Source organism: Rattus norvegicus, chromosome 14 (genome assembly GCF_036323735.1).
Source record: "Rattus norvegicus strain BN/NHsdMcwi chromosome 14, GRCr8, whole genome shotgun sequence".
NCBI classification, from domain to species: Eukaryota; Metazoa; Chordata; class Mammalia; order Rodentia; family Muridae; genus Rattus; species Rattus norvegicus.
This window is the reverse complement of record NC_086032.1, coordinates 35,848,615-35,875,362: the sequence shown is the minus strand read 5'-3', so window position 1 is coordinate 35,875,362 and position 26,748 is coordinate 35,848,615. Positions and strand designations below refer to the sequence as shown.

General features: G+C 43.3%; 1 protein-coding gene across 2 annotated transcripts in view; it reads right to left on the bottom strand.

Moving 5' to 3' along the window:
* Window positions 1–1,908: 1,908 nt before the first annotated feature.
* The window catches only part of Txk (TXK tyrosine kinase), a 56,185-nt gene continuing 31,345 nt past the window's right edge, over window positions 1,909–26,748 (bottom strand). The window contains exons 7-15 of one of the 2 annotated variants that reach the window (XM_039091893.2): window positions 22,416–22,495; window positions 21,469–21,596; window positions 18,570–18,644; window positions 15,831–16,002; window positions 12,235–12,451; window positions 8,062–8,126; window positions 5,689–5,807; window positions 4,981–5,138; window positions 1,909–2,513 (exon numbers count right to left, since the gene is read on the bottom strand). In XM_039091893.2, coding sequence (XP_038947821.1) covers window positions 2,445–2,513; window positions 4,981–5,138; window positions 5,689–5,807; window positions 8,062–8,126; window positions 12,235–12,451; window positions 15,831–16,002; window positions 18,570–18,644; window positions 21,469–21,596; window positions 22,416–22,495 — 1,083 coding nt within the window. In that variant the 3' untranslated portion in view covers window positions 1,909–2,444. The remainder of the gene's footprint in view (window positions 2,514–4,980; window positions 5,139–5,688; window positions 5,808–8,061; window positions 8,127–12,234; window positions 12,452–15,830; window positions 16,003–18,569; window positions 18,645–21,468; window positions 21,597–22,415; window positions 22,496–26,748) is intronic. The other variant, NM_001024255.1, reaches the window with a different exon arrangement.

Below are 26,748 nucleotides of genomic sequence, written 5' to 3'. Positions count from 1 at the left end.
AGGTTAGGTATACAGAAAGGGATGGGGGTGGGGCATGGATGTCCTTGGGAGTGGGAAATAGAATGGATTGTATGGGAGGAGTAGGTTACATTGGAACAAGACCAAGAGGATCAGGTGGAGAGGAGATGGGGTTGAGGGAGGGAGTGCAGGGAGAGACAGCTAGAATACTGCTTGGTGACCAGAACCAAAGACCAGATAGCCCAGAAACTTAGGGTAAAGCCACATACCACCAGTTCAAAACAATTAACAATAAAAGGACTCTAATGATATTCTGCTTTTCTCATAGGTCAGGGCCTTGTTCAGCCAGCATCAGAGATTCCTCCTGATACAGATGGGAACAAATACAGAGACCCACCCACAGCCAGACATTACACAGAGAAGGAGACCTTGAAGCACACAGCTCTACGTGGGATATCTGTATCCAGTCTCTTTCCTCAGAGCTCAGGGAACCCCACAGAGGAGGAGACAGAAAGAGTGTAAGAGCCAAGGGAACGGCACCTACCAGGAGATCATGGCCCCTGAACCAACTGAGCAAAGGCCCTATGAGCTCACAGGACTAAAGCAGCAAGCACAGGGCTGTGGGGTCAGCTCCAGGTCCTCTGCATAGATATTATAGCGTTCATGGGACTCCTGAGCGTGTGAACATGTGGACTCTTGTGCTTTCCCGTGAGGCCCTTCTGCTGGGTTTGCCTCATCTGACTTCCATGTAACAGCGTTTGTTTGTCTTATTCTATTTTCCTTTGTCATATCTGGCTGTTATCTCTTAGAAGCCTGTTCTTTTCTAATGAGAGACAGAAAGGGGTGGATCTGGAAGGAGGAGGGAGGCAGGAACTGGCAAGACGAAACACAAATTAGGATATACTTTAAAAAAAAAACACATCAAAGAAAAGCCACTAGCAGCACAGAGTGAAAACACGAAGTGCGCTCCCTTACAACCACCCTGCAGGGAGGGACAGTATATGAATAATAGCTCCTACCAAGTTCCCTGTAATCAGACTTGTATTTTACACAGTGTTCTTCTTCCCATGGGGTTTCTCAAGCACTTGGAATAATAAAAATCAATTTCCCACTAGGACTGTCCAATAAACTAAGAGTTGTCCTGAAACTCGATATGTAGACCAGGCTATGCTAGAACTCACAGAGATCATCCTACCTCTGCCTCAGGTACTGGTATTAAAGGGCTCGGATCTAGGCCTCCTTGTTCATATGTAGCAGATGTGCAGTTTGACCTTCATATGGGTCATGAACTGGAGTGGGAGCTGTCCCAAGGGCTGTTGCCTGTACATGGGATACGGTCTTCTAGCTGGGCTGCCTTGTCTGGCCTCAGTGGGAGAGGAAGCACATAACCTTACAGAGACTTGAAATGCCAGGGTTGGGAGGGATACCCAGAGGACCCCCCACTTGCCCATAGGAGAGAACGGGATAGGAGAGAGGGGAACGACTATGAGAAGGGGTGACCAGGAAGGGGTATTGAGCATTAAGTTGGATGTAAAGTGAATACGTAAAAAAAAAAAAAAAAAAAAAAAGAGTGTGCCACCACACTTTGATAAACTAAGATTTAACTGTGACTGTTGATTGTTTCATTTGCTTAAAGTCACATCTGGACACCTTCTTGTGGCCTCCTCATTTGGACAGTAAGTCACATCTGGACACCTTCTTGTGGACACATTTGGACAGAAGACATCTTTCAGAAAGAACCAGAGGACAGTTGCTATGATGACACGAGTTCTCGTAGATTACTCTGTCTCACTTATACCAAGGACGAACTATCAGAACCGAAGGTGGGCTCTGGATTTCCCTGATACCAGATAGCATTAGAAATAGAAATTTCGCCAAGATATGTTCAAAGGGTGCGTTGGTTCAGATTTTCAACAGTCTTTAAAACTAGAATGCAAAAACTTAGACCTCACAATAATCAAAAGAGTTTATTAAATAACATACGGCAAGATTATAAAAGACATTTCCAGAATGTTCACATAGGTTTCCAAAGCTATGTTTTCTATAAACATTTATACAGGCCCAAACATGAAACTGTTGGGAAGGTTTCTTTACTCCATGAGTTGGCAGAACCTATTTTTCCCCCTCTCTGCATGGACCACTCCAAACAGAAATGTCAGTGCCCAAGAAAGAAGTCGCCTTAGCCTTATGAAGAATCAGGGGTCTGTGTCACTCTAAGGGTCGTGAGGGTACCTATCATGAGCAAGCCATCTGGAAGGCTGAAGTGGAGTGTGTGAGAGGAGTGCAGTTCAGAAGTCTCTCTCACGGCAGTACAAAGACTACCATCAGAGCATTTTGCATTGAAATCAGTGTGACAAGCCAGTGACCCTTGCTCCTTTACCAAGAGTCAACAACCCTCGTGGAGATACTCCCCAGCAGTGATGCCCATGATTCCACCTTGTGACAGTTTTACAAGATGACCCTGTGGGCTGGTGTTCCGTTTTAGATCACCAGGTTTCCGCGATCTCTGCGAGAACCTGAAGCAACTCAGCAAATGTCGGACGGCCTTTAGGGCTCTGGAGAACAGAGAGAGAGAGAAAGAGAGAGAGAGACGATCAGCTCGGCCTGCTTCTCACTCAGACACCAGCTGTGGAACTTGCAGAGATCCTCAACCCATCCCGGTTCTGCACAAACTGAAGAGCACCAGGCTCTGGCTGACACACAGTGGCACGGTGTCCATGTGAGGAAGCATGGTTGAGCATGGACGAGTATAGCGCAACGGCACGGATAAAACAGCCAGAGTTGTAAACGTAACTTACCAGTGGCTATGTAAATAAATGTAAAAGGAATACATATTTCAACTTGGCTCTCCAATTACACTAGCCACTCCTCAAATCCTCTGTAGCCAGAGGTGCCTAGTGCATGGACAGAGAACGTGTAGAATCTGTGTAGAATGTATGCAGACTACAGAAATTTCTTCTGGAAAATGACAGGGATTTGAAGTGTGAGGTCCCCAATTCCATATCAGTACTGGTTTACCATACTGGTCCCCTCTAGCAGGAAGGGCTTCACATAAAAAGCAAAAGGCACATCTCCATGTCTCCTCCAGGGATCCTGTAGATCCTGGAGCACAGTCAACCGTACCTTTGACCTCGGAAGCAGAGATCAGAGCACTTTCCCCTGTTTTACTTTGCAATGTGCTTTGGCTCTGTCTGCCTGGGGAAGACATGACCCTGTTGTCATCTCTGGAACCTGCAGGAGTTAGAGCTACCCACTGCGATGGGATGAAAGGGGTGGGGGTGGGGGGAAGCAGGTGGCAGACACTGTGAGAGGATCCTGATCCTTGATGAGGATCCAGGAATAAATCATGGACCTTTCTGGAAGGGTCCAGCTCAACAGGCAGAATCTGCCATGTTTATCAACAATCTTTTTTAAAAATAGTAAATTCACATTATTCCAATTATCTCACAATCAAAAACAGGCAGTCTAAGGAAGCCATTCAAACAAATATTTACCTAGCCCCAAATTATACCCATCAGCGAACTTCTATACAGTTAGATTGGCCATCCTTGGGCCTCAGGACTTCACTTAGGCTATTAGACTTCCACGATTAATTACATTTTATTCACTTACCCTCTGCAATGAAATCGAGATCGCTATGGGCAGAGTTGAAACTAGTAGCTTGTATCTCAATGTGCATGCGTGCTCTGTTTGCCTGCAGTTTGAGACGGTTCCTTCTGTGATCTTCCTGTTTACCCTTCTTCCTCTCAGCTCACAAATAATACACAAGATGGCCATGTTCTGTGCACACGTGCACGCTTACTAATGATCCTTGACTTAGGACACAGTCATCTCCCAATAAACCCATTCTAAGCTTAAAACATCATAAGCTAAAGGTGCATTTGTGCAAGTACTCTACCAGAAAGCACAGCTTAGTGACATCCACAGCAATCATTTATCCAATCTTGTGAGCTGTGGCTGCCTGAAAGATGGGCTCCTTCCCAGCATCTCAGTAGAGGCTCCTACTTCATATCAACATTAGATGCTTGAAACATGGCATTGTAAAGTTGGAAAAATTCTAAGTCAAAACCATGGAAGCCACCATCTGCGTGGCCTAAGCCATTTACATTGTGATGGGAACTAATATAGTGTGTGGCTACTAGCGACTTACTGGACAATTCTTTGGACTTTCAAGATTCCTTGTAGAACAGCTAACCATGACTATTTCCCTATTGATCTATTCCCATTGATCTTCCCAGATGCAATGCCTCTCTGAAATATGAACAGTCCCACCACTCTTGAAATACTGGTTTTCCCAGTGTTTGTGGATTGGGAATCAAATGATGCATGTGAGTTTGTTTGTGTTTCAGGCCATAGGAGACCCCACCACTACCACCACCAAGCTGTGATTTTTCTGGGGTAAGCCTGCTAACTACAGAGCAGAGGTCTCAAAAACCACAGACTGATAAGAGCGGAATGGCTGTTGAATGGATGCCCAGAAAAGAAGGGGTGGGAGGTGGGGTGGGGAAGAGACAGAAACCTACCCCTCTGGCTTCATTTTTCATCTTGGCATTTCAACAAAAAGAGCAACTCCTAAGTGATGGTTTCCCAAGTGCTAGCTCCCAGCACAGCCTGCCTTCAGTTTCTATTCTGGTTTAATCTCTCTATCAGGAGTCTTAACCGGGGTGAGAGGAAACCCTTGAGTGTGGAGGTGAACAGAAGTAAAGTGCAATGAATAAAATGGCATCCTCCTTATTCTGTGGGGAAGGTCAACAAACCAGATTCTGTTCCCAGTTCCACCACCCAGTTCTTCAAGACAATAGATCATCTAATCAAGAGTCTTTAGAAACATCCAGTTTCTCTAAGAACCAATCCCAGACAGACAAGGCTTGGGAACGAGCTCCCAGATGAAAGTCCTTTGTGAGAAACAAAACAGACTTGAGACTGGGGTGGGGGTGCCATAAGAGAAGTGGTGGGCTGACTCTCAGGGTCATGATCAGAAAGCAGGCAGCAGGTACAGAGTCGGTAATAAGGGACACCTACCTCATGCCAGCAACTGTACATAACTCCGTATATGGACATGGGGGCCAGGTGAGGACGATAGAGCCGGAAACCTTTAGAAATGGCTTCCACCACTTGCAAATTGGACTTATTCTCAAAGGGCATTTTTCCTTCTGTAAAAACTTCCCACATTAAAACTCCTGCAAATAAAACATGTTAAAACAAGAGTCACTTGGAACCAAAACAACGGTTTCATTCAAGCTGCAAGATGTTAATCTCTTCCAGCCCCGGAAGCCAAGGGGCAAGGATCTCAAGAAGGCAAGGTGCAAATCCCAAAGGCCTTGAAAGTATAAAGTGAAAGGTGTGCGCTATTTTTTCTAATCCAGATGTTAAGCTCAAATTGTCAAGTTGGAAAGCAGATGAGCTTCTGCATAGCTAAACAAGGGAGTTTATTAAAAACACTGGAAACTCAGTGGTAACCCAGACCCTTTCCTCCAAGACTCTGTGATATGGGAGTTTTGGCTGAATTTGCCTTCTATGTCACCAGACTTCTTGTTATATGGCAGACGCTTGCTGGGGAAGGAAAGAACCAGAGAGCTGAGCTTCAAGGGGAGGTGCAGGACTCCAGTCGCCAAAGCAGTTAAAAGGAGATTTGCAAAGAGTGCTACATTGTGTTAAAAGTCAAACTAGCAAGAGTTGAAAAGAGAAGGCTGCTACCATATTAAATCTAACCACAGCAAATGTACTCACCGAATGACCAGACGTCAGACTTGCTACTGTACTTGTTGAAATGAAAAACTTCAGGTGGGGACCACTTGACTGGGAACTTAGCTCCAGAAGAACTGATATATTCATCGTCCAAAACGTACCTGTCCCCAAGGGATTCGAGCACACTGGGTTAACGGCCTCCGAGGCCTAATTACTTCAAACACCTTTCTCAGCTCTAATCTGCTAAAACAATGTTTTCCCCTAGAAAGGGCTTGTACACTGTGTCTTCTTGAAGACAGATGGTGAAATAGCTCTTTATTTCTTTCCTCCTCCAGAACCAGGTCTCCTTGGTTCACTGGGTCCCTGAAAACTACAGTTCTACAGTCCCCAAACTTGGGACGTACTTATGGTCTTTAGAATCCAGTCTTAATTCTGCAACCCCGTGCTCTGACAGCAAAGGTAACGACAAGGTAGTGAATGGTAAGTGAAAAGCCATGTACATCATAAAACATGGATCCAAATTGATGCCACATTCTCTCTCATGTACGTATATTTTATGTGGCACAAAAAGGGGGGAAATAACAGTGTGCCATTATAATACTTCTGATATGAAAAATATCCAGTATGTTATAATGTATATTTTGTACAGATTAGGAATAACTTTCCTTAAAACTTCTATACAGGAACACCAAACCCATGGGGAAAGTGACAGCTGACTTTGGCCTCTTGCATATACAATAATGTTTTTAATAATGTTTTAATATGTTATTTATTATTGTTGTCTTCATGCTCCCACTTTAATCCCACATATTCTATCACATTTCACCTTTAACCCCTCCTCTGTAAAGACTGCCTAAGTGAAGTTGGAGAGATGGCTCAGTGGTTAAGAACTCTGGCTACTCTACCAGAGGACCAAGGTTCTGTTCCCAGCACCCACGTGGTGGCTCACAGCAGTCTCTAACTCCAGTTCCAGGTAATCTGATGCCCTCTTCTGGCCTCTGCAGGCACTGCAGGCATGTGGTACACCGACGTACATTCAGGGGAAGCCCCCCACATACAGAAAATAAAAGTAAATTCTGGAGAAAGAAATGTCTTAAAGACCGTCAAGCTGGGTGTACTGGTTGCACACCTTTAATTTCGGCACATGAGAGGCAGAAACAGGGTGGTTTCTGTGAGATCTTGGCCAGCCTGGTCTACATAGAGAGTTCCAGGACAGTCAGGGCTACATAAAGAGATACTGTTTCAAAAGAAAAGACTGTGTAAGAGGAAACAGAATGGGACTTAAAGGGTCTCTAGATTAGAGGGGAAAGCTAGATCTTCTAACAAGTGCTTGGGGACAGAACCCCGAGTGAGAAAGTTCTTGTCCCCACAGGAGGCTGGTGGGACTAAAGAGCAACACAGAACTGGTGTCCTCAACCTAAGTAAAGCCCCAGGAAAGGCAGAAAGATTCTGGAAAACAAATGGGTCTTATTGTGCCTTAGCAAAGCACACTTTCAAAGCCCCATGGAACTTTCTGGAGGAATCTGCTATGTAGACATTCAATAGCCACCTGTGCAAAAGGCCAGGCAGAGTCGGTGTGGGAGGACAACGGCTACACAGATCTTGGTGTGCCACCTCCATGACTACCATGGCCCCATGGGACACTTAAAATTTGGGTGACTGAAGAATGCAGGAAAACATCTGAAATTCATTAGGGTTAAAGTTTTAGGGCTCTAACAGAAAGGAACACTTAAAATGTTTTTTACAAAAATTCTTGTGCATTCTTGGTTAGGTTTATTCCAGTGATGACTAAAACCAGCTTCCAAACGCGGTTATCCAGTGTCTGACGGGGACCAAATCAAACATACTTCTCCCTTTCTCTTTCAAAAAATACGCGTGCCTCATGAAAAAAATGCACTTACTTAATTGTACACATTTGAATGGACTGAGAAATTCCTGTTTCCATTCTTAAGACCTACCGTAGCTGTTTCTACAACAACCTGAGAGAGGACGACAAGAATAGGCCACAGCAAGCATCCCCCTTGGGTAAAGCTACCGCCTGTCCTGAAATCCAAAGCGGTCGGAGCAACACAACCACATGAACACTCAGCCCACACAGATACCTTCCCCACAGGGACGCTTTCCTCAGCAGGGAAAAGAGGTGACAGCAACTTCAGTTTGCAAGAATGAAAATAGGAAGACTTGGTTGGCGAAATGCCTTGGAGGGAAAAGGTGCTTAATACAAAGAATTCATGGGGTACAAGGGGAAAACTGAACCCCACAAATTGTACTCTGACCTTTACATGTGTGTGCATATCACACACACACACACACACACACACACACACACACACACACAAACATGTTTTTGTTTTTTTAAAAAACACAAAACTCCCTCTTACAAGTGGGCAAGAGAGACAGACAGATGTCACATACCTCGCCATCCCAAAGTCCGAGATCTTTACTACGCAGGCAGAACTGACCAAACAGTTCCTGGCAGCCTGTGGAAAGAAGAGAAGCATCAACCAGGGGTCCTTCTCCCCCAAATGTCTACTTTCATTTTCCTTAGTTTCTTTACATCCCCTGTCTGTGTGAGCGGTCATGTAAATTTCATGGTGATGTCTGTTCCTGGTATATGTAATTTAATACTCTACTTGTACACCATGAATTTTAATGATTCTTCGTTATCACAAAAAGTTAAAATTGAACAGTAACAATTTTTAAATTTTAATCTTTTTCAACAAGTATCCTTAAAAATGTGAGGATTAGTTTAATAAATGATAAAAAGTACTTGGCATAAAACATCTTTGCTTTAGGGGTTGGGGATTTAGCTCAGTGGTAGAGCGCTTGCCTAGCAAGCGCAAGGCCCTGAGTTTGGTCCCCAGCTCCGAAAAAAAAAAAAAAAAACCAAACATCTTAGCTTTTTTATTTAAGTGATAAAAGTCTGACATATATGACAGATAAGACAGTTATATTGTATCTTTGGGCTCTCCATTGGGTAATAAGAATTAAGAAATTATATATTAAAATCTTCCTTTCAGTAAGTATAGCAATTCCTAGTAATAATTTTATATTTCTTTCTTACATTTATTTTTATTTTATGTTTATGGGTATTTTGCCTGTGTAGGTCAAAAATAGGGTGTTGGATCCTCTGGAACTGAACTTACAAATAGTTCTGATCTGCCATGTGGCTTCTGGGAATCAAACCCAGGTCCTCTGGAAGAGTAGCAACTACCCTTAACCACTAAGCCATCTCTCCTGACCCTTCTACTTCATTTTTACCACAATGAATGAAATACAATGCAAGGTCAATCTGGCTGTAGTCGGAATAACTCGTTTTCAGCATCGTTCACAGAGGAAGTCCTCATCATGATCAGCCTCATGTAGATGTACTATTTGGAAGACCTGTTTTACTCTCAGTGAATTTGAGGTTCAAAGTATCTGGTTACAAAAGCAACAAGCTTTAAAATGGTGATCCAGGGAAGCCAGTTTGGAAGGTACTAGAAAGTACCAGAAGCTATCTCAAATACAAACCACAACAAAAGTCCCCAACAGGAAAAGCACCCACGTGGGCTAATGTATTTCACACACAATGCAGCAGATAAAGTAGAATGTAAAGAAAACTATCGATCGAGGGTGGGGATTAATCTAAGGGCAGGAGAACTCGTATGAAGCCACCTGGAGCAGACAGGGAACCACTAGGACTAGGGAACCACTGAGGTTTGATTCTATTTCTTAAAAGGGAAAGAAACCTTCACGGTCAGGAAAGCAAGTGAAGTGGATTGGAAACTGGACCCTTCCACTGAGAGCGGGGCCAATAGCTTCTTTGTGCTGGATACTGGGGAATGTGCAGGGAGGGTCACTAAACAGTGATCACCACCGATGGTGGCAGCAGCACTGTTGAGCCCTTGTGGACAGGGTACTTGTGCACACTGATTAATGCAGTCCTCCCAACAGACCCACAAGAAGGAGGTGATCTATGGAAAACCACTTTCCTACTTAACTGGATCTTTCAGGACCACGGAGCTAGTAAGAAAGGAGGGACAACCCCAAGCTGGGCTGTGGTGGCTTAAAACCTGGACTGCGCATAGATGCCTCCCTCTCATTCCCAGACATTCTGATTTAACTGGCCTGGTTATGATCTGGTTTTGAAGCTTTTACTTAAAGCTTCCAGGTGATACACACACACACACACACACACACACACACACACACACACACACACAGCAAAGTCGAAGTTTGAGAGCCTTTCCCCTACAAGCCATGTTCTTTTTTTTTTTTTTTTTCTTTTCTTTTTTTCAGAGCTGGGGACCAAACCCAGGGCCTTGCGCTTGCTAGGCAAGCGCTCTACCACTGAGCTAAATCCCCAACCCCACAAGCATGTTCTTAACACTGTTCTTATTGTTCTTGAGTACAGGCTTTGATCTCAAGGTGTTCTGGGTGCAGTATTCATGTAGAAATGGAAGTAATCGAAAATGCACCCATAAAGTCTCAGCCATATGTCTGCCCAAATGTAGGCTGAACAGGAATGACACCAATGGACTTACCAAAGTGGATGGGGGAATGCCCATGAGGCCTCAGCCCTACAAGCAAAGAACTATGGGCACCTAAGGAATGCTGGGAGAGGGAGAGGTGCTCTTTCTCAGGGAAAAGCACACTAATTGGTTGTTCCATGCCAAAGGGTCAGCCTTAAAAACACACATACAAGTAACATATTGTTGTGTAACTTTCCATCCTGAAGGAAGTTCCTTAAACAGGAAGGTAAACAACTCAAAATAGCTTCAGGAAGTCCCTGAAACTGACCAGGTTCACTAGGCCCCTCCCTGCCAGAGTAAACAATAAAAGCTGAGAGTCCCTCTCAGTTAAAGCTGAGTGGCAAAGAAGACTTTGAGATCGTACCAGATGTGGGGGAAGAAGCAGAAACCAGATGAGCCCCTGGAAGAAGTTTAGATCAACCGAGGCACCTGGAAAGGCCACTCTCCAATCTGTTGAGCTGCCCACAGGCTGTGCAGTGTGCTCCAAGTTCCCAGCTTTGTGATCTCTCACCCATGCCGGAGTGGGCCTTGGTGATGCAGCTGTCTTTGAGCCATTTCTGCTCCTACAAGTAGCCCATACCCCTGTAACTAATTCCCCCCAAAAACTCATTGGTTCACCAGATTGGACTTGGGTGGTGTCCGTTCTTTGGTGCATTATGGATTCCCTACCTGGGGTGTAGCATCTCTGCAGGAAAAGTTTTGACACATGCCAGTTACATGATTGACAGGTTACATCTAGGAATATATATGTGTATACATATGCATATATACATGCAATAGCAATTAATGAAAAAGGAGGCCATGAATCTGAAGGAGAACAGGGAGTGGTATATGAGAAGGTTTGGAGAGAGGACAGGGAAGAAAGAAATGAAATTATATTATCTCAAAAATTTAAAAGAAAAACTATAAAAAGAAATCTAGGTAATTAGCTAGCGTATGAAACTAAGTAATAAAGCCAGGAGTGTTCTGAATTAAAGGCAAGATCAGTTGGTTTCCCACGGTATTCTGGAATTGGTATACCTACACCTCCAGCCTCACCCTGAGATCCTCTAGTCTCAAGCATGAGTGCTGTAACCTGATCACTCTGGGAAAAGAGAGCCCAAAAGCACAACACCATTTCTAAGAAGCCACGTCGGGAATTTGTACAGAATTCTCACGTTTTCCTTTGAGTTAAACAGTGTGAGTGCCTTGAACAATGCGCCTTGGTCTGGATGTGTCACTCGGGGTGCAGAAGCAAGGACACGGAGCGGGACAACTGGCATTTATTCCAGGGTAAGAGAGCACTTTTAAGTAGGCATGTTCTGAACATTACCCAACATTCACTACCAGGTTTGAAAACCCTTGGAACCCCACCAATCCATGAGCTCAAAATCCCACCAATCCTCGGCTTGCCCCAAACTCAGGACTTAAAAATCCCACCAATTTTCCACCCTGGTAAGCACCACCCTGGAAAACTTCACCCCCAAGAAACTCCCTATAAAGCCTGCCTCAGGCTCAGCACTCTGCTGCTTCCCTCCTGAGCAGAGGCAGCAACCCTCTTGTATCTTTCCCAGTACATCTCTTGGGTGAAGGTTGTTGCACTGAGTGACTTTATGGCATTCCTTGACTTCAGAGTGCAGGCTACCTTCCCCCCATCATGGTGACTACGGAGTTTGACATTGGTCGAAAGAAAGGTGAAAGGAAGGAAAAACAAGGAAAAGAAATAAGGGAATGAGGAAGAGAGGCGAGGAAAGATCGTTGTAGTTATTTGGTTCATTAGGTAGTTAATTAGTGAAAGACATTTTAGAGTAATTTCCTACATGGTTACAGCACTAAAGGACAATTAAAAATACAGTTTCAGGGTTGGAAGATGTAAGTCAGTGATAGCACGCAGGCTTAACATGTGCAAGGCCTTGGCTTTAAGCCCTAGCATTACAAAATAGATAAGAAAATTAATTAACCTTTCACAATAAAATGCATGTCTTAAAAAAATGCTCTAAAATGAAACCAAAGGCACATTCTTCAAAGTACCAAAGTCAATCCCCAGGCCCCTCAGAATTCAGGCGCATCCGGGAAGGCGATGCCTCAGACTTACCAGATCCCTGTGGATATAGCAGCTCTTCTCCAGGTACGCCATCCCTTCACATATGTCCTGGCACATGCTCAAAAGCAATGCCTTCGGAAGCTTGCCTTTTCTCTCCCTGAGATAGTCGAGCAGGCAGCCATTTTCCATGAACTCCGTCACTATGTAGAGGGGCTTCTGCTGTATGCACACCCCATAAAGTTGAACTAACCTCGAGTGTGACAGCTTCCTGTCGAAGAAAAAAAAAACCATACACACCTGTGAACTGGAGTGCTCTTGAATTTTATATGTATTTTATTTTATAGATATAGGTATTTTTGTCTTGTGTATTATACACAAGCAACAGCACAGAGGCCAGAAGAGATATGTTGAACTGTAGTTACAAAGAGTTGTTAACCACCATATGGGTACTGGGATTCAACCTGGGTATTCTGTAAGAGCAGCTAATACTCAGAACAGCTGAACAGTCTCTCCAGCCACAATACTTACCTTTCTTAGCAATCCAGGCTTCAAACTGCCCCCCCTCCAAATATTATTCAATGTATATATAAATGCCTTTTAGGCCACCATGAAAAAAACTTTGAACTAATGCTTTTAATTTTACAAGATGTATCATAAGCAGTTCTGTTGGTCAGAGATGCTGTGAAAAGTACCTTAGAAATGTTCTTTTTATCAACCATAAAGGTAGACTGAGAGAGAAAGAGACAGAGACTGAGAGACAGGAGAGGGGGAGGGAGGTCTACATTAGACATACTTTGCTTATCTTTCAGGTTCATAAGCAAACTTCTAGTTGAGGAATGCAATTTGCATGTGTGCAGAATAATGTCAGGACGGCAAATCTCAGAATGAAACATTTTCAAGCCATGAGAAACCCAAGACCGGTCCCAGGTGCTGCAGGAGCCTCGACTTACTGTGCAGACATGGCAAGTCCAAGAACCACACCACACACAACCAGTCCCGCAATGGCACAGAAATGGCATCAAGAAATCCAAGAACCACACCACACACAACCAGTCCCGCAATGGCACAGAAATGGCATCAAGAAACCCCGGTCACAAAGATACAAATCTCTTAAGGGGGTCGACCCCAAGTTCCTGAGGAACATGTGCTTTGCCAGGAAGTACAAGGAAAGGCCTGAAGAAGATGCAGGCCAACAATGCCAAGGCAGTGAGTGCACGAGCAGAGGCCATCAAGGCCCTTGTGAAGCCTCAGGCCATCAAGCCCAAGATGCCAAAGGGCTCCAGCTGCAAACTCAGCCGTCTGGCTTTCATCGCTCACCCCACGCTAGGGAAGACAATTTGAAGCTACATGGCCGAGGTTCGTAGGCTCTGCCAACCAAAGCCCAAGGTTCAAACCAAGGAAGAGGCCAAAGCTCCAGCTAAGGCCCAGGCTGCAGCTCCAGCTCAGGCTCCCAAGGGTGCCCAGGCCCCTGTGCAGACCCCATAGAAAAGGCTCCTGCCAGTGTGAAGACAGATGGACTGCTGTGACACACCTACCTACACACTATGTGCAGATGACCAGTGTCCTATGCTGTTTTTACAAATAAACTTGAGACAAGAAAAAAAAAAAAAAAGAAAGAAAGAAACCCAAGACTGTGTAATGTCATGGGAAGTATTTGAGAACTGAAACATTACAAAGCATTCACTTAGTAGGGCAGCAGTCAAACTGTATCTGAATAAGACAGATGTCTACTAGAAGTAAGGGGAAAGCAGGTAAAGAAACCCTCCTATGTGATTCAGAGGAACAAATAGGACAGAAACTTCACACAGGCAGAGACGCATGTGAGTAGAAATGCGTGTTTCTGCTCCTGCATGCTACTTTCTCCACACACCGGTCCCAGGTTAGAAACATGCCACGACCCACGGTAGGACAAGTGGTAGAGGTTTTTAATTCTTTTAAAGTATTTTCAAAAATTTTTCAGCCCTCTTATAAGGTTCCCGAGCTCCTGTGTCTTCCCTTGGAAGAGCATCCTGAGACATGGGAGCTCAGGACATCTCCTGATACCCTTCTCTAACCCTTCTCTTCCCTTGGTAACAGAATCAAGTTTCATGGTTCTCAATATCATCTTTGGGGACTATGCTCAAATTCATGCCCTCTACCCTGCCCTCTCTCCTGAACTCTAGCCTCATGCATTTCCCTGACTACTTAGTCACCTTTAATCTTCTAGTAGGCTTCTCCAATTCAACACCAACACACACGAATGCGCACACACACACCCACCCATGCTTGCCTGCACCTGGAGCTCCCTGCACAACTCTTAGCCAGCTACACTAGAGAAAATCCTCTTAGCAATTACTGTTTTTATAACCCTGTGGAGGAGCATGTGACTCTTATAAATTCCTGGACTCCCGAATCATGTAAGTTTTATCAGCTTCGAAAGTCTTATGAGCAGCGGGGAACATTCTGGTCCCAGGAAATAGCTTTACTGGCTACAAATGTAAATACATCTATCACTTGTCCAACAGTGAGTCATGACACGTCTCTAAGCAGGGACCGATATGTGTGTCGAGAGAGTAACGTGACAGAAGGCAGGAACACACATTTCTACGCACACGTGTTGTCTCTGCCTGTGGGAAGGTTTTCTCCTACTCGCTCAACTGCTCATCTTCAGGAAGTGATTCCTGAGTTCCCAACCAGGGTTGTCTCATTCAAAAAGCCCCTCATCTCCTCATGTCCAGAAAAGATTGTGAGATGGTTTGAACTCGGAGTTGCACATCTCACATTCATTCTTTTCACTTTAATCCAATGCACACTGCTATCCTTCTGTCCTTGGGTAACAGAACTCCCTGATCAGAGAGCACAGGTCGGCCACAGGTGTACCAGGTATGTTGTAATGACAGCAACAACAATAACAACCCAACAGTGTCACTGGGAAGCTGGTGTCCCTGGACAATTGCTGTTTACTGTAACTCCACCCACTTTCATTCTCTTGTAAACAGGTAGGAGAAAGGATGCTTTGATAGGTCACTTGGAGTAAGAGCTTGAAAACTCCCAAAGTCCTAATTGCTCTGTCTCCATGGAGAATGGCTCTAGCTCATCGCTCCGGTTGCTACCTAGTTCTGTTCATTCTGTGTCCCTCTGGGGTAGAACGATGTGCTCTGCACAATAGAACAGTTGAAGTTAGGACATCTGTTTTTGTTCTATGCTGATGCATTGCTGTGCTTCTAAATAAACACTGAACAAATGTTTAGAGAACATTGATTTGAGCCTTCCTGGTCCAAGATCAGATTACAGTGACAAACCACAACCAATCTATTGGCTTGTGTGGGGACAAAGCACCACAGCTAAAGATCACTTATTCAGCACCTACCACCGAGCTGAGCATAATATACTTTCCCTGTCTTTCTCATTAACTGTTTCATTAACTCACACCTCGATCCAATGCCAGAGTACCATTATTTGCAGTTTTATAGGTGAGGACTCCAGAGACATGAGGGTGACATAGTTCATGCATGCCACACAACAGTTAAGTGATTTGCCTGGGTTACACAAATGGCTTGGGCAGAGCTGTGACCCAGGTGCAGGTGTATCTGATTCCAAAGTCCAGGTTCTGTCCGAGACTCCAAGGGGCGGGGCTGTGTGTACATGGGGTGGGGCCTCGTACTCACATCATCACCTTGGCTTCCTCAATGAAATCTTCTTCAGACATGGAGCCTTCATTGATGGCCTTGATGGCGACCCGGATACGTGCTCTCCACTCTCCTAAGTAGACTACCCCAAACTGACCACTTCCGATCTCCTTGACAAAAGTCAACTCAGACGGATCTATTTCCCACTTTTCTAGAAAGGCAAATGACTCATGTTAAAAATGAAGAAAGAATGGTTTAAAAAAAATTTTTTGAGAGAAGATAGGAATTATCCAGTCCTATCTCCTTGTTTTATGTAGATGTTAAAGATATACAGGAGAGAATCTATAACTTAATAGATAATCCAAGACATCAAAGGTTAAAGATTTGCTTACTTGGGGACAAGGCTATAAACATTGAGACTAACAGAACACTATGTTTAATATAGTGGGTTCAACCCCTGTGGGTTGGGGATTTGGCTCAGTGGTAGAGCACTTGCCTAGCAAGCGCAAGGCCCTGGGTTCTGTCCCCAGCTCCGGAAAAAAACAAACAAACAAACAAAAAAAACACCTGTATACTTTTCTAAACAAATTAGACATGGGACCCAAAACAGTGATGTTCCCAGCCTGGTTTTGTTATAGTGTTAAGGTTGGGGTATTTCCTCTTCCTGGGGCCACTTCCGCTTCCTGTTTTAGTTCCTCCTACTATTCTCATTCCACTGCTAAACACCCTTCCTGCCTTGCGTAGCCTCTTCTTAGGAGTGGGTCTAATCATCTACTATCCATGTCCATTGCCAGAATATTAGCCAATGTATACCTAAACGTGTTTGAGGTGAAATCTGTGTTGTTGTATATTTCTCATTTCTCATAAGCAAGCCAGGTAGTGGAGGTGGGGGAATGTTTTAAAAATGATCCCCTTGAAACTGTGAAAGCTTAACATTTTAGCACCTACTTTTTCTACAGCAACACCACCATCTGCTGGAAATTTAGGATAATGCACTTAGCAGAATTATTATTGAAGTAGTCCCCACTCCTGAAGTGAAATGCTGTTGTAAAAGTGACAGGAGAAACCGATTTATGACCTTGACAGTGGCATAGAATTTCTTAATAGAATATCATCACAGAGGAAAATATTAATAAATGACAATTCAATATTTTGTCTGCACATCCGCAGAGATGGTTAAGAGCCCTGGCCACCCCAGCAGAAGACCAGAGTTCAATCTCCAGCACCCACATGCTGGCTCAAAACCATCCTTAGCTCCATTTCATTCAAGGGAACCCAGTTCCCTCCCTCTTCTGGCTTCTGCAGGCATCAAGCATGCATGAAGTCCTGTTACACACATGTAGACAAAACACTCAGACACATGAAATAAAGATAAGTCTTTAAAAGAATGTGTTAAGAACAAATCAACCAGAAAAGGCACAGAATCTAATTTTAAGGGCAAAGATGGTGAGAATTTGATCATAAAAGAGAATATTTAAATGACCACTATACCTATTAAAAGGTGGTCAAAATAACTAATCATGAGGGATCAAAATTAAACCATAAAGAAACACTGCCAGACACTTAACCAGAATGGCTAAAGGGAAGTTTGAGCACGGGGAAAGAGTAGAGCTAGCATTCCTATGCATTGTCGAGAGGGGTAGAACTTGGTATAGATTCCTTGGAAAATTGACTCTGCCTAGTAAATCTCAAACGTCGTGACGAGCCTCTGACTTAACCAAACTACTCTAAGCTATATGTTCAGTGGGGCATAAACGTACATTTATCATCTAAGCATAAACAAGAGCTTCTGTAACAATAGTGTTTATAAGAACAAAGCATGAGGGACAACCCTGATGGCTGTGCAAAGCAGGAAGTAATCCTAATTATGTAGCCCTGTGTCCCAATGAAAGTGAGCCGGCCACACCCAACACAGTAGATGCAATTCAAAGTGGTGAGAACAGGAAGAGGCCAGACACAAGAGTATGTAGTTGCTCATTTGATTACCTAAAGTGCTCAAAACTTGGTAAAAGCACACTATCCAATAGGTGTGGCTTACGCATTATTCTGTTCAAAGAAGTTGAACATTTTCTAAGAAATTAAAGAGCACAGTAGTCAACCACATTTCTAATTATGTAAGTCCTTACATACAGGAATGCTAGATGTACCCGGAACACCCTGAAGTCACCCTTCCAACATTCTTAAACTGAGACCTTGAACCATAGCTATTTTTATGCAATATAATTCCTGTTTCTTTTTTTTTTTTCCCCAGTATAATCTGAGTCCTACTAATGAGAGGAATTCAAGGGAACAGTATTTTCAACAAGTCAGAAAACCAAGATTTCCCTGATTGACATTTATTTTCAGGGACATGTAAATATCACACCTGCTAGAAAGTGATTTGAAACTGAGGACAGCAATTCTGTTTGAACAAAGGTAAAGAGGACTGTTCAACAGCTCTTTTAAGTAGGTTCTCGTGGAAAGCAATCACTTCCCAGCAGCCCTTGTAACCAGAAAACAGCAGCCTCAATATCCAGAGAATATAGTTACTTATCAAAATGGGAGGATGACAGGTCCTCATAAGGCATGGTGAAATGCGAAGTTAAACGCAAACATTGCTACTGACTTCACGTTGCCCTGGGAGATGAATTATTTAAACATCTCCAGCACGAGATTTACATCTTAAAAGGAAACGTATGCAGATAGACATTTCAAAGGAACTGAGAATTTAAAGAATCTTTGGGGTGGTTCCTGGATGGATGGATGGATGTCTTCCCTCAGTACATGTGTGTACTTTACCATAGCTAAAACCAGATGTGGCTGGTAAACAGCTGCCCAGGAGCCCAACAGGATAGCGGAGACGGGACATGAGACCTAAGGAGAAAGAAAAAGGAGCCTGTCAAACCTAGTTACTAGTTACTAGTCCTGTAACTAGTTACTAGTTACAGAAGGAGGTAGGTGTACTAAAAGGTAGCACTTGCCTTTCAATAATTAGGCATAACAATTGTTCTGTGGGTCATTATAGTTTTCTATTCTCCACTTAAAATCATCTTCATAGATACTGTACACAAAGTAAACAAAACGTTCTCTCACAAAATCTCAAAGTACACAGATGAATTACTATCACTTTGGCAAAAACTTGGCAAAACTTTCTTAGAATGTTTGGAAGCATGTATGTATTACATACACTGTACAAAAACTATAAATATTTTATTATAGCTTTTTCATACCAAGCATGTAGTTTATACATACTGAGGACTATAAAAAGACCCCAAAATATTTCAGAGATTTTTGCTGTTATAAAATACACCATATTTTCTTGAACATGGGTTTGTATTACTCTCCCAAAGTTTCCTCTTATAGAATGGGATACTTGATCAAATTATTTGCAGAAGTGTTACAAAAATTCACTTAACTACCAAATTGAAATTGAACACTCTTTGAGACTAGGTTTTTGTGGGACTCTTTTGTTCTGTTTTGTTTTTGTCCAAGTTTGTTTGATACCAACATAGTAGAATGACTAAGACGTCATAGGACTGGGTCAAGATGAAAGAAATTGTAGACAACCGATTTGAACTGAAAGACTGCTTGCATCAGGTTCTATCCTGAGGCTAGGAGACAGTGATGAAGGAGACGCTGGTGGCCTCTGCTCTCAAGGACCCCACTTTCTACAGGAGTGGGAGATAAACCAGTGTGTGTACTCACCAGAAAAAGTTAATCATGAACAAGACAGAGTGGATGAATTGCAGCAATGGGAGAATGGGTGGTCTTTCAGACAAGGTGACAGCTAGGGTGACAGTGGCTGACAGGGAGCCATCCACAAAGATCAAGAGGGAAAGCCCAGGCAGGTGAATAGTACGAGCAAAGGCTAGGAGACAGAGATGAGTCTAGCTATTAGAAAAACATAGGGTATTAAGACCTAATGCACAGGATTCTCTTCTAGGTAAATCCCAAAGACCTCAGCTGATCCAAAGACAGCGATTCCTGAGATGATGAGTCCTTCTCCAGGAAGCTCTCCCTCAGTGAGGAAATACAAGAAGAAGAGACAGAGCACTCGAATGTAAAAAGGAGTAAAAGTTATGTGAAGATGCACACAGCCTAGCTGGGGCACGGACAAAGAACACCAAGCACATGTGTGTCTTTTGGAGTCTTTTGGGAAGAATGACATCTGCCAAAACGGGAGTTAACCCCTGAGAAACTCAAAAGGACTTTGTAGGCATGAGGTGATAGAGAGGGGTGTGAACTATGGAGGTGGGTACTAGAACAAAGAGCAGCAGGTAGGAAGAGGAAAACTCATCCTCCAGAAGGGGGTACTGTTCTGGTTGTGATGGTTCTCGTAAGCTGTGTCAGGAGACATTGCATTTTACAGCAAAGTGGGGGAAACAGAGATGGAGGGAAAGAGACTGGGGGAGGGTCAGTCTCAAACAAGAAAGTGAAATTTCATATCACCATTCTTGTTAGCTCACTGGTAGTAGCATAGAGGTAGACTGAAGGATTGAGTTTTGGAACATTGAGAATGTGAAGAAACTGCTAGAAATCATCCATGGGACCAATGAGAGCAGTCCTCAGTCCTGATACCAGGGAAAACCGGGGCTCTGGGTGCACATGTTTAGGATAGGAAATTACTTCATTTGTAATTAATCAAGAATATTTAAGTAGTCAACAGTTTATCGTTTCTACCTCTTGGTGGGGGCACATCTGTCATCATTTTGTAACCTCACAACATAAATTCTCTTCCTTAAATGTTTTCTTTAAAGGAAGCAGAAGAAGGAGTGTAGAGAAAGCCAACTCAGGACTAGCCTGCTGCTGTATCTCCAGCCCAGATCTTGGCCTCCTGCCCTCTCTCCTGCACTTCCCCTAACCAAGTCTCCTCTGATCCTTGGAAATCCACACGGATTCTTCCCATAAGAGGACACAGATGTCCTGGGATTTGTTCTCAGTGTAGAGAACCAGTGTCACAGGAAATGTTTTTTGTTTTGTTTTTGGTCAATACACAACTTTTCATGAATGAAATCTTCAAAAGAAAGTTACAATGGGGCAGTGCCTAGATCTATGATACTGAGTTAAAGACAACACACACACACACCTAGCCTGGCTCCAACTGGCCTGGCCCAGATCGGTTCCAGGTTGAAGACTAGAGATGTGTCATTGTCATAGACATTTCTGAGACTCCTTTGTCTTTCCACAAATGATAGCTTTGTATAAGGAGAGATGGGTGAGTGAGAGCCAAGGAGAGGGTTCAATAGTCTGGAATATTTACGTCAAAGTGTAAGAGCGAAAGCCTGGGTTCTTTATAAATTTTGTGTTTTCTCAAAACAAGAAAGAATAGAGGATGAGGAGCTTAAAGATAATTTCATGTTGTAATTACCTAAACAAAAGAGATTTAGAGATTTGAAACTGTATTTCACTTAGCTCTCTGTAAACTTCCAGAATAAATACATAACTAAGTCTCCCTGGCTCCTCTGTCATCCACCACCTTTAATCTGGTAGAAATCAAAAACTGTGATGCAAGTCTTGCTCCTTAACTACAGGGGTATGGAGGACATATCAATGAGAACAACCATTGCCCAAGGAGGATTGGATTTCAAGCTCCGGATGTCCATGGCTCTTTGCTTGTTGGATTTCTGAGACCACACATGCCTTCCCTGTCAAGGGAATGAACCCCAGCCCTTCCCACCAGACCTAACTCCTCACTTACCAGCTGCATTGTACTGGTGATACTGGATCAACTCGGGAACCGAGGGAAAGAGGTGTCTTTCGGTGACGTACCATTGTCCTGAGTCATTCTTTTTAATCTGATAATGTTTTATTGAAGACTGTGTATGCCTAGAATCAATAAAATGTCAGTTGCTAGAGAAGCAAAAGACTGCTTTAGAATTAAACCTGTGTGTCGAGCGGGGCGACTCGGATGCTCAAGTTCTCTTTCTGACAACACTACTTGCTAATGAGAAGATGGGTGGGCTCGACAAACACCTGATCATCCCTCAACTGTCTTACTGGTACCTCCTCTTCGACATAACGTTAGGAGACAAGCCTCATGCCCAATAAAGCAATGCTCATGAAGAAGTGCTTATAGATACTTATTGAATGTTATCAAGTCTGAGGTAAGGAAAGCAAGGCCCATATACAGAACATGGCTGAGCAGGTAACAGCGTTGGGCAGCTAGTGCTTCATTATGAACCTGCAGACAAACTGACCTATTCATCCCTCACTAAGGGAGGAATGGGACATTTCTGAGATGCTGCCTCTCAGATACCTCTAGCCCTATCACAAGTTCCCCTAGTCACAGGTCTATAGGCATAGAAAGCTTGTGGGGCTCAGGAGCCCAGTGTGTAGCCAAGCCCAAAGGAGACTAAGGTGTCTGTAGGCCAGGCCAACAGTGTCAGCCATGACTAATGTGACGGAGAGGGTTCCCTGGGAGAGGGAGGAACAGGAAAGCTTTGTAATAGGTTTAACATGTTATGTTTCACATAATAGATGCATGAGAGACACAGTGTGACTGGGTAGTTGTCCCAGTTTCTACACTAGCAGTCTCCTCCCTAGGGTGAGCTCTTTCTCATAGTCCTTATGAGATGGTATAGCTACAAATCAAAATTGTCCCAAGGATTAGTTCTAAAGTAATCAAAACCACAAATGCTTACTTACCTTCTAGCTCTTGTAAACACAGAGATTGTGTAAGACCCCAAATGTCTCGAATCTCTCACGATAAATGCACCTTCTTTAGCCTGCACGAATGAAATGTATCCGTTATATGAGTATATTCCTTCTTAGAAAAACAAGCTTTGATCTTGCTGATGAAAAACAAGCCTAGACAGGTTTACTGTAAGTGGCTCCTATGAATAAGGGGCTCCTATACTCTTAGTATTGGAGAGTGAGATTGCCTTCACAAGTGTGCGCTACCTTCTCTCTCTTACAGATTTAGACATAATATGCCTAGGAGAAGGCAAGTTAGATAAGAAGTGCATCATGTATGCGTGTTTTAAACCATTATCCTTGAATTTTTTTTTTCAGAAAAAGTCCTGATTTTGACAACCTTTTACCTAGCACTTAGTGGTTTTTGTTGTTGATTGGAATAACATGAAAATCACTGATCCTTAGAGAAAACTCTGAGACAGACGGCCAAGGCTGTATGTTAGAAGAGGCGGGTGAAGGATGCGGGGAGAAATGTTTCTGGAAAGGCAGAGAGAGTAGGACAAGAAGTCAAAGTTCACTGGAAATAACACATGCTGGGATCCTGGGAGTTGCAAATGGGTGTGGGATGTGGGATATATGAAGGGAGGGATGGTCATGCTGTTCCAAGGATGGGACACGCTAACACTTTCAATGCTCCGTTAAGAATTAGGTCCCTAGGGGCTGGGGATTTAGCTCAGTGGTAGAGCGCTTACCTAGGAAGCGCAAGGCCCTGGGTTCGGTCCCCAGCTCTGAAAAAAAGAACCAAAAAAAAAAAAAAAAAAAACAAGAACTAGGTCCCTGTGGACAGACTTTGAAGAAACTGCAAGAAAGCTGTAAATTGCTTTCTGATCATTTTGACAGCTTTGTTTGTTGTTACACAGCTTTCCTCCTTTATTGGGTGTGTTTCTTTATGCTCCTGAAGGCAGAATAGCAGTAGGATCTCTTACCAAGCCCACAGAGCAGTGATTCTCAACCTTCCTAATGCTGTGGTTCATTAATATCATGTCATGTCCTCATGTCATGGAGGCCCCAACCCTAAAATTATTTCATTGCTACTTTATAACTGTAAATTTGCTACTGTCATGAATCATAAATATCTGATATGCATGATATCTGACATATGACCCCCCAAAGGGGTCACAACCCACAGTGCCTTACAAGATTCAGCTTAGGATGTACTGCAGCACTCATGTTATGTGTGGGACCAGAACAGTGTGGCCAACCCCTCACAGCGCACTTAAGATACTAAATGCAGTCTCCTCCCACACTTGCACAAAGACATTAGAGTCAGTCCCCAATAGAAGTCTCTCCAAGGCATTGCAAATGACAAAAGCCAGCCTTTTTTAAAATTCCTATGATGTATAAGTGATGCATTATACACCCAAGGGGAACACAAGACGTAAACAACCAAAGTGTCACAAGAGAAGTCGCATGTGTGCTTTACATGTCTGTTATAGTAGGTATGCACATCAACAATAGAATATGTGCACAACAAAATTGTACGTTGGGTGGTCTCTGCTTATAAAAAGAAGGAACACCACCAAATACAGAACTAGAAATCCCCAACAAGCCTCCAAGTACAATATCCCCAGCAGCACCAGATTTCACATTTCTTTTATCTAACTCAAGGAAACCAAATTATAAACGAGAGGCTGGAGAGACAACTTAGCGGTCAAGAATACTTGTTGTCCCTCCAGAGGACTGGAGTTCAATTCCCAGCAGCCACCTTGGGCAGCTTATAAACCACCTATAACTTCAGCTCCACTAGATATGACACATTCCTCTGGCCTTCACAGACACCTCACACGTGTCACGCAGTCACATATGCACACATACACATAGGCAAATAAATAACTTAAATCCTTTAAATATAAACTACAATTAAGATATCTAAAATCACAAGGAAGCATCCTGCACGAGAGACTCTGCCATGCAGTCCAAATGGCGCTCAGAAATAAACCTGTGCTCGTATTACTTACATGGGTGCTGTACAGGAACAGCCCAGGTAAGATTGTCTGCGGGTGAGTGTGTCAGTAGGGGTTGTCTTGATTGCCTCAATGATGCGGACAGCCCCACGGCCTGGGGAGGAGGTTCTGGGCTGTACAAGAAAGCTAGGTACTCATGGCCCTGAATATAAACCATCAAGCAGTGCCCTCCACGGTGTCTGCTTCAAGCTCCTGTTTGAGTTACCACCCTAAGTCTTGGAGTTAGAATCGGGATTGTAAAATAAACCCAGGTGTCTGAGTTAAGGGTTATTGCTCTTGTAATGAAACATGACAGCCAAAAGTAACTTGAGAAGGAAAGGGTTTTATCCAGAGTCATAAGTCCATTGAGGGAAACCAAGGCAGAAACTCAAACTGTGTGGGAACCTGGAGGCAGGAGCTGAAGTAGAGACCATGGAGGGCACTGCTCACTGCCTTGCTCAGCCTGCTTTCTTACAAGCCCAGGGATGGCACCACCCACAATGAGGTGGGCCCTCTCCCATCAATCAGTAATTAAGGAAATGTCCTACAGGCTTGCCTAACTCCAGATCTTATGAAGGCATTTTCCTAGTTGAAACTCCCTTCTACCAGACAACTTTAATTTATGTCAAACCGACATAAAACTAACCAGCACACCAGATAGAGCTAAAGAAGAAAACTGATAAATATCAAAGTAGAAGATAATAAATTACAAAGGTGAAAATATGATACAACCAGTAATTCAGTTCAAAATCTGGTTGTTCAAGGAAAATTACAGATAAGTTAGTTAACCTAGTCAATAACTAATTGTGAAAATTATCAAAAAGTATATCCCAAGAGGAATAGGTCAATGACCTACAAAAAAAAATCTTCGTTTGCCTGTAACAAATTTTAAAACTTGAATGCAATGGATAGTTAACAAAGCAGCTTATCAAGATGGAATCCAATTAAGCTAAAAATCCTAATGCGTCCGTGGATTAGAACAATGGGCCCAATTCTTAAAACACGGCCTTAGAAAGCACCATAGTCACATGCTGGAAAATACTAACCTTGAAAGGACAAGCTAGTATAACGACTGAGCGATCCCAAAGCAAGGGAACCAACGATAAACTTCAGACGCTATGTGTGTAAGGTCACCATGGCATCGGTGCCCACAACCTGCCCAGGCTGTGCAAAAGAAAAGCCCCTGAGCAGCCTCATTTCACAACACATATTAAAGAGAGTGTTCGTAGGTCGGATCTAGTAGCATCGAAGCCCACGCGTACCACAGCACACGATTTCTAGTGCCAGATCGCTTCCCTAGTATAATCTCCTCATTGGGCACAACCCCAGGAAGGTTTGTTTTCAATGTGCTGTGCTGATCCTGAGAGTGAGGAAAGTTAACCCCACCAGAGAAAGCCTCTGTATTTAAAATAGTTTATGAACACACACACACACATACACACACACACACACACACACACACACACACACACACACACACACACCTTGTGTCGTTCCTGATCTTAGTGGACATGTTTTGAGTTTTTCCCTCCATTTAACTTGATGGTGGTCATAGGTTTGCCATAAACAGGCTGCCAATTGAAGATAAGTTGAATAATACAGATGTAATTCAAAATATCCACTCTTTATCGATATGAATGTGGCAACACCAGTGAGTGCAGAAGAGGAAGGTATTTGTAAATAAGTAACCACTCCCCCCGACTCACTGCAACAGGAAACCTTAGGAATGAACAAAAGGTGCCAGTTTACCCAATAAAACCACTAGCTTCATCCAGAAAACATGAGGAGTTTCTCTTGTAACCTTGGAGTGGAGAAGGCAGTTCTATCTTGTTATAATTTATCAATCTTTACAAAAATGTGTCAATGAATTCAAACATGCAAAAACTCAAATACCTTCTTCATGCCAGAAAACCACTGAAAAATCAAAAACATATAGGAAATATAGTCACATGCCACCAGGATTAGTTTCCTCAGTTATAGCTACATAGATTCTGTAGATTCTGAGAAAGGCATAAAAAAACCTAGTAGAAAGCCACGCAAAGAATATGAACAGATTACAACAAAGAAAATCAAACATGTAAAATACAATGTATGAAAAGCACTTGACATCCCTAGGCTGAGAGACTGCAAATCAAGTTCTCAGTAAGATGAGGCATCAGGGAAGGATCCAGATGTTGCCCGTGAAACGCTGCCTAGAAAGAGTGTGAGAAACAGATGCTCCTGTATTTCCAATGGATACCTAGACTCTTGTAATTCCTCACCTCTCCTACAGAGGGCGCGTTGAGGTCTACCGAGGTCAGAAATGCATATTCCCTTTGGCCCTAGATTTCCACTTTGGAGAT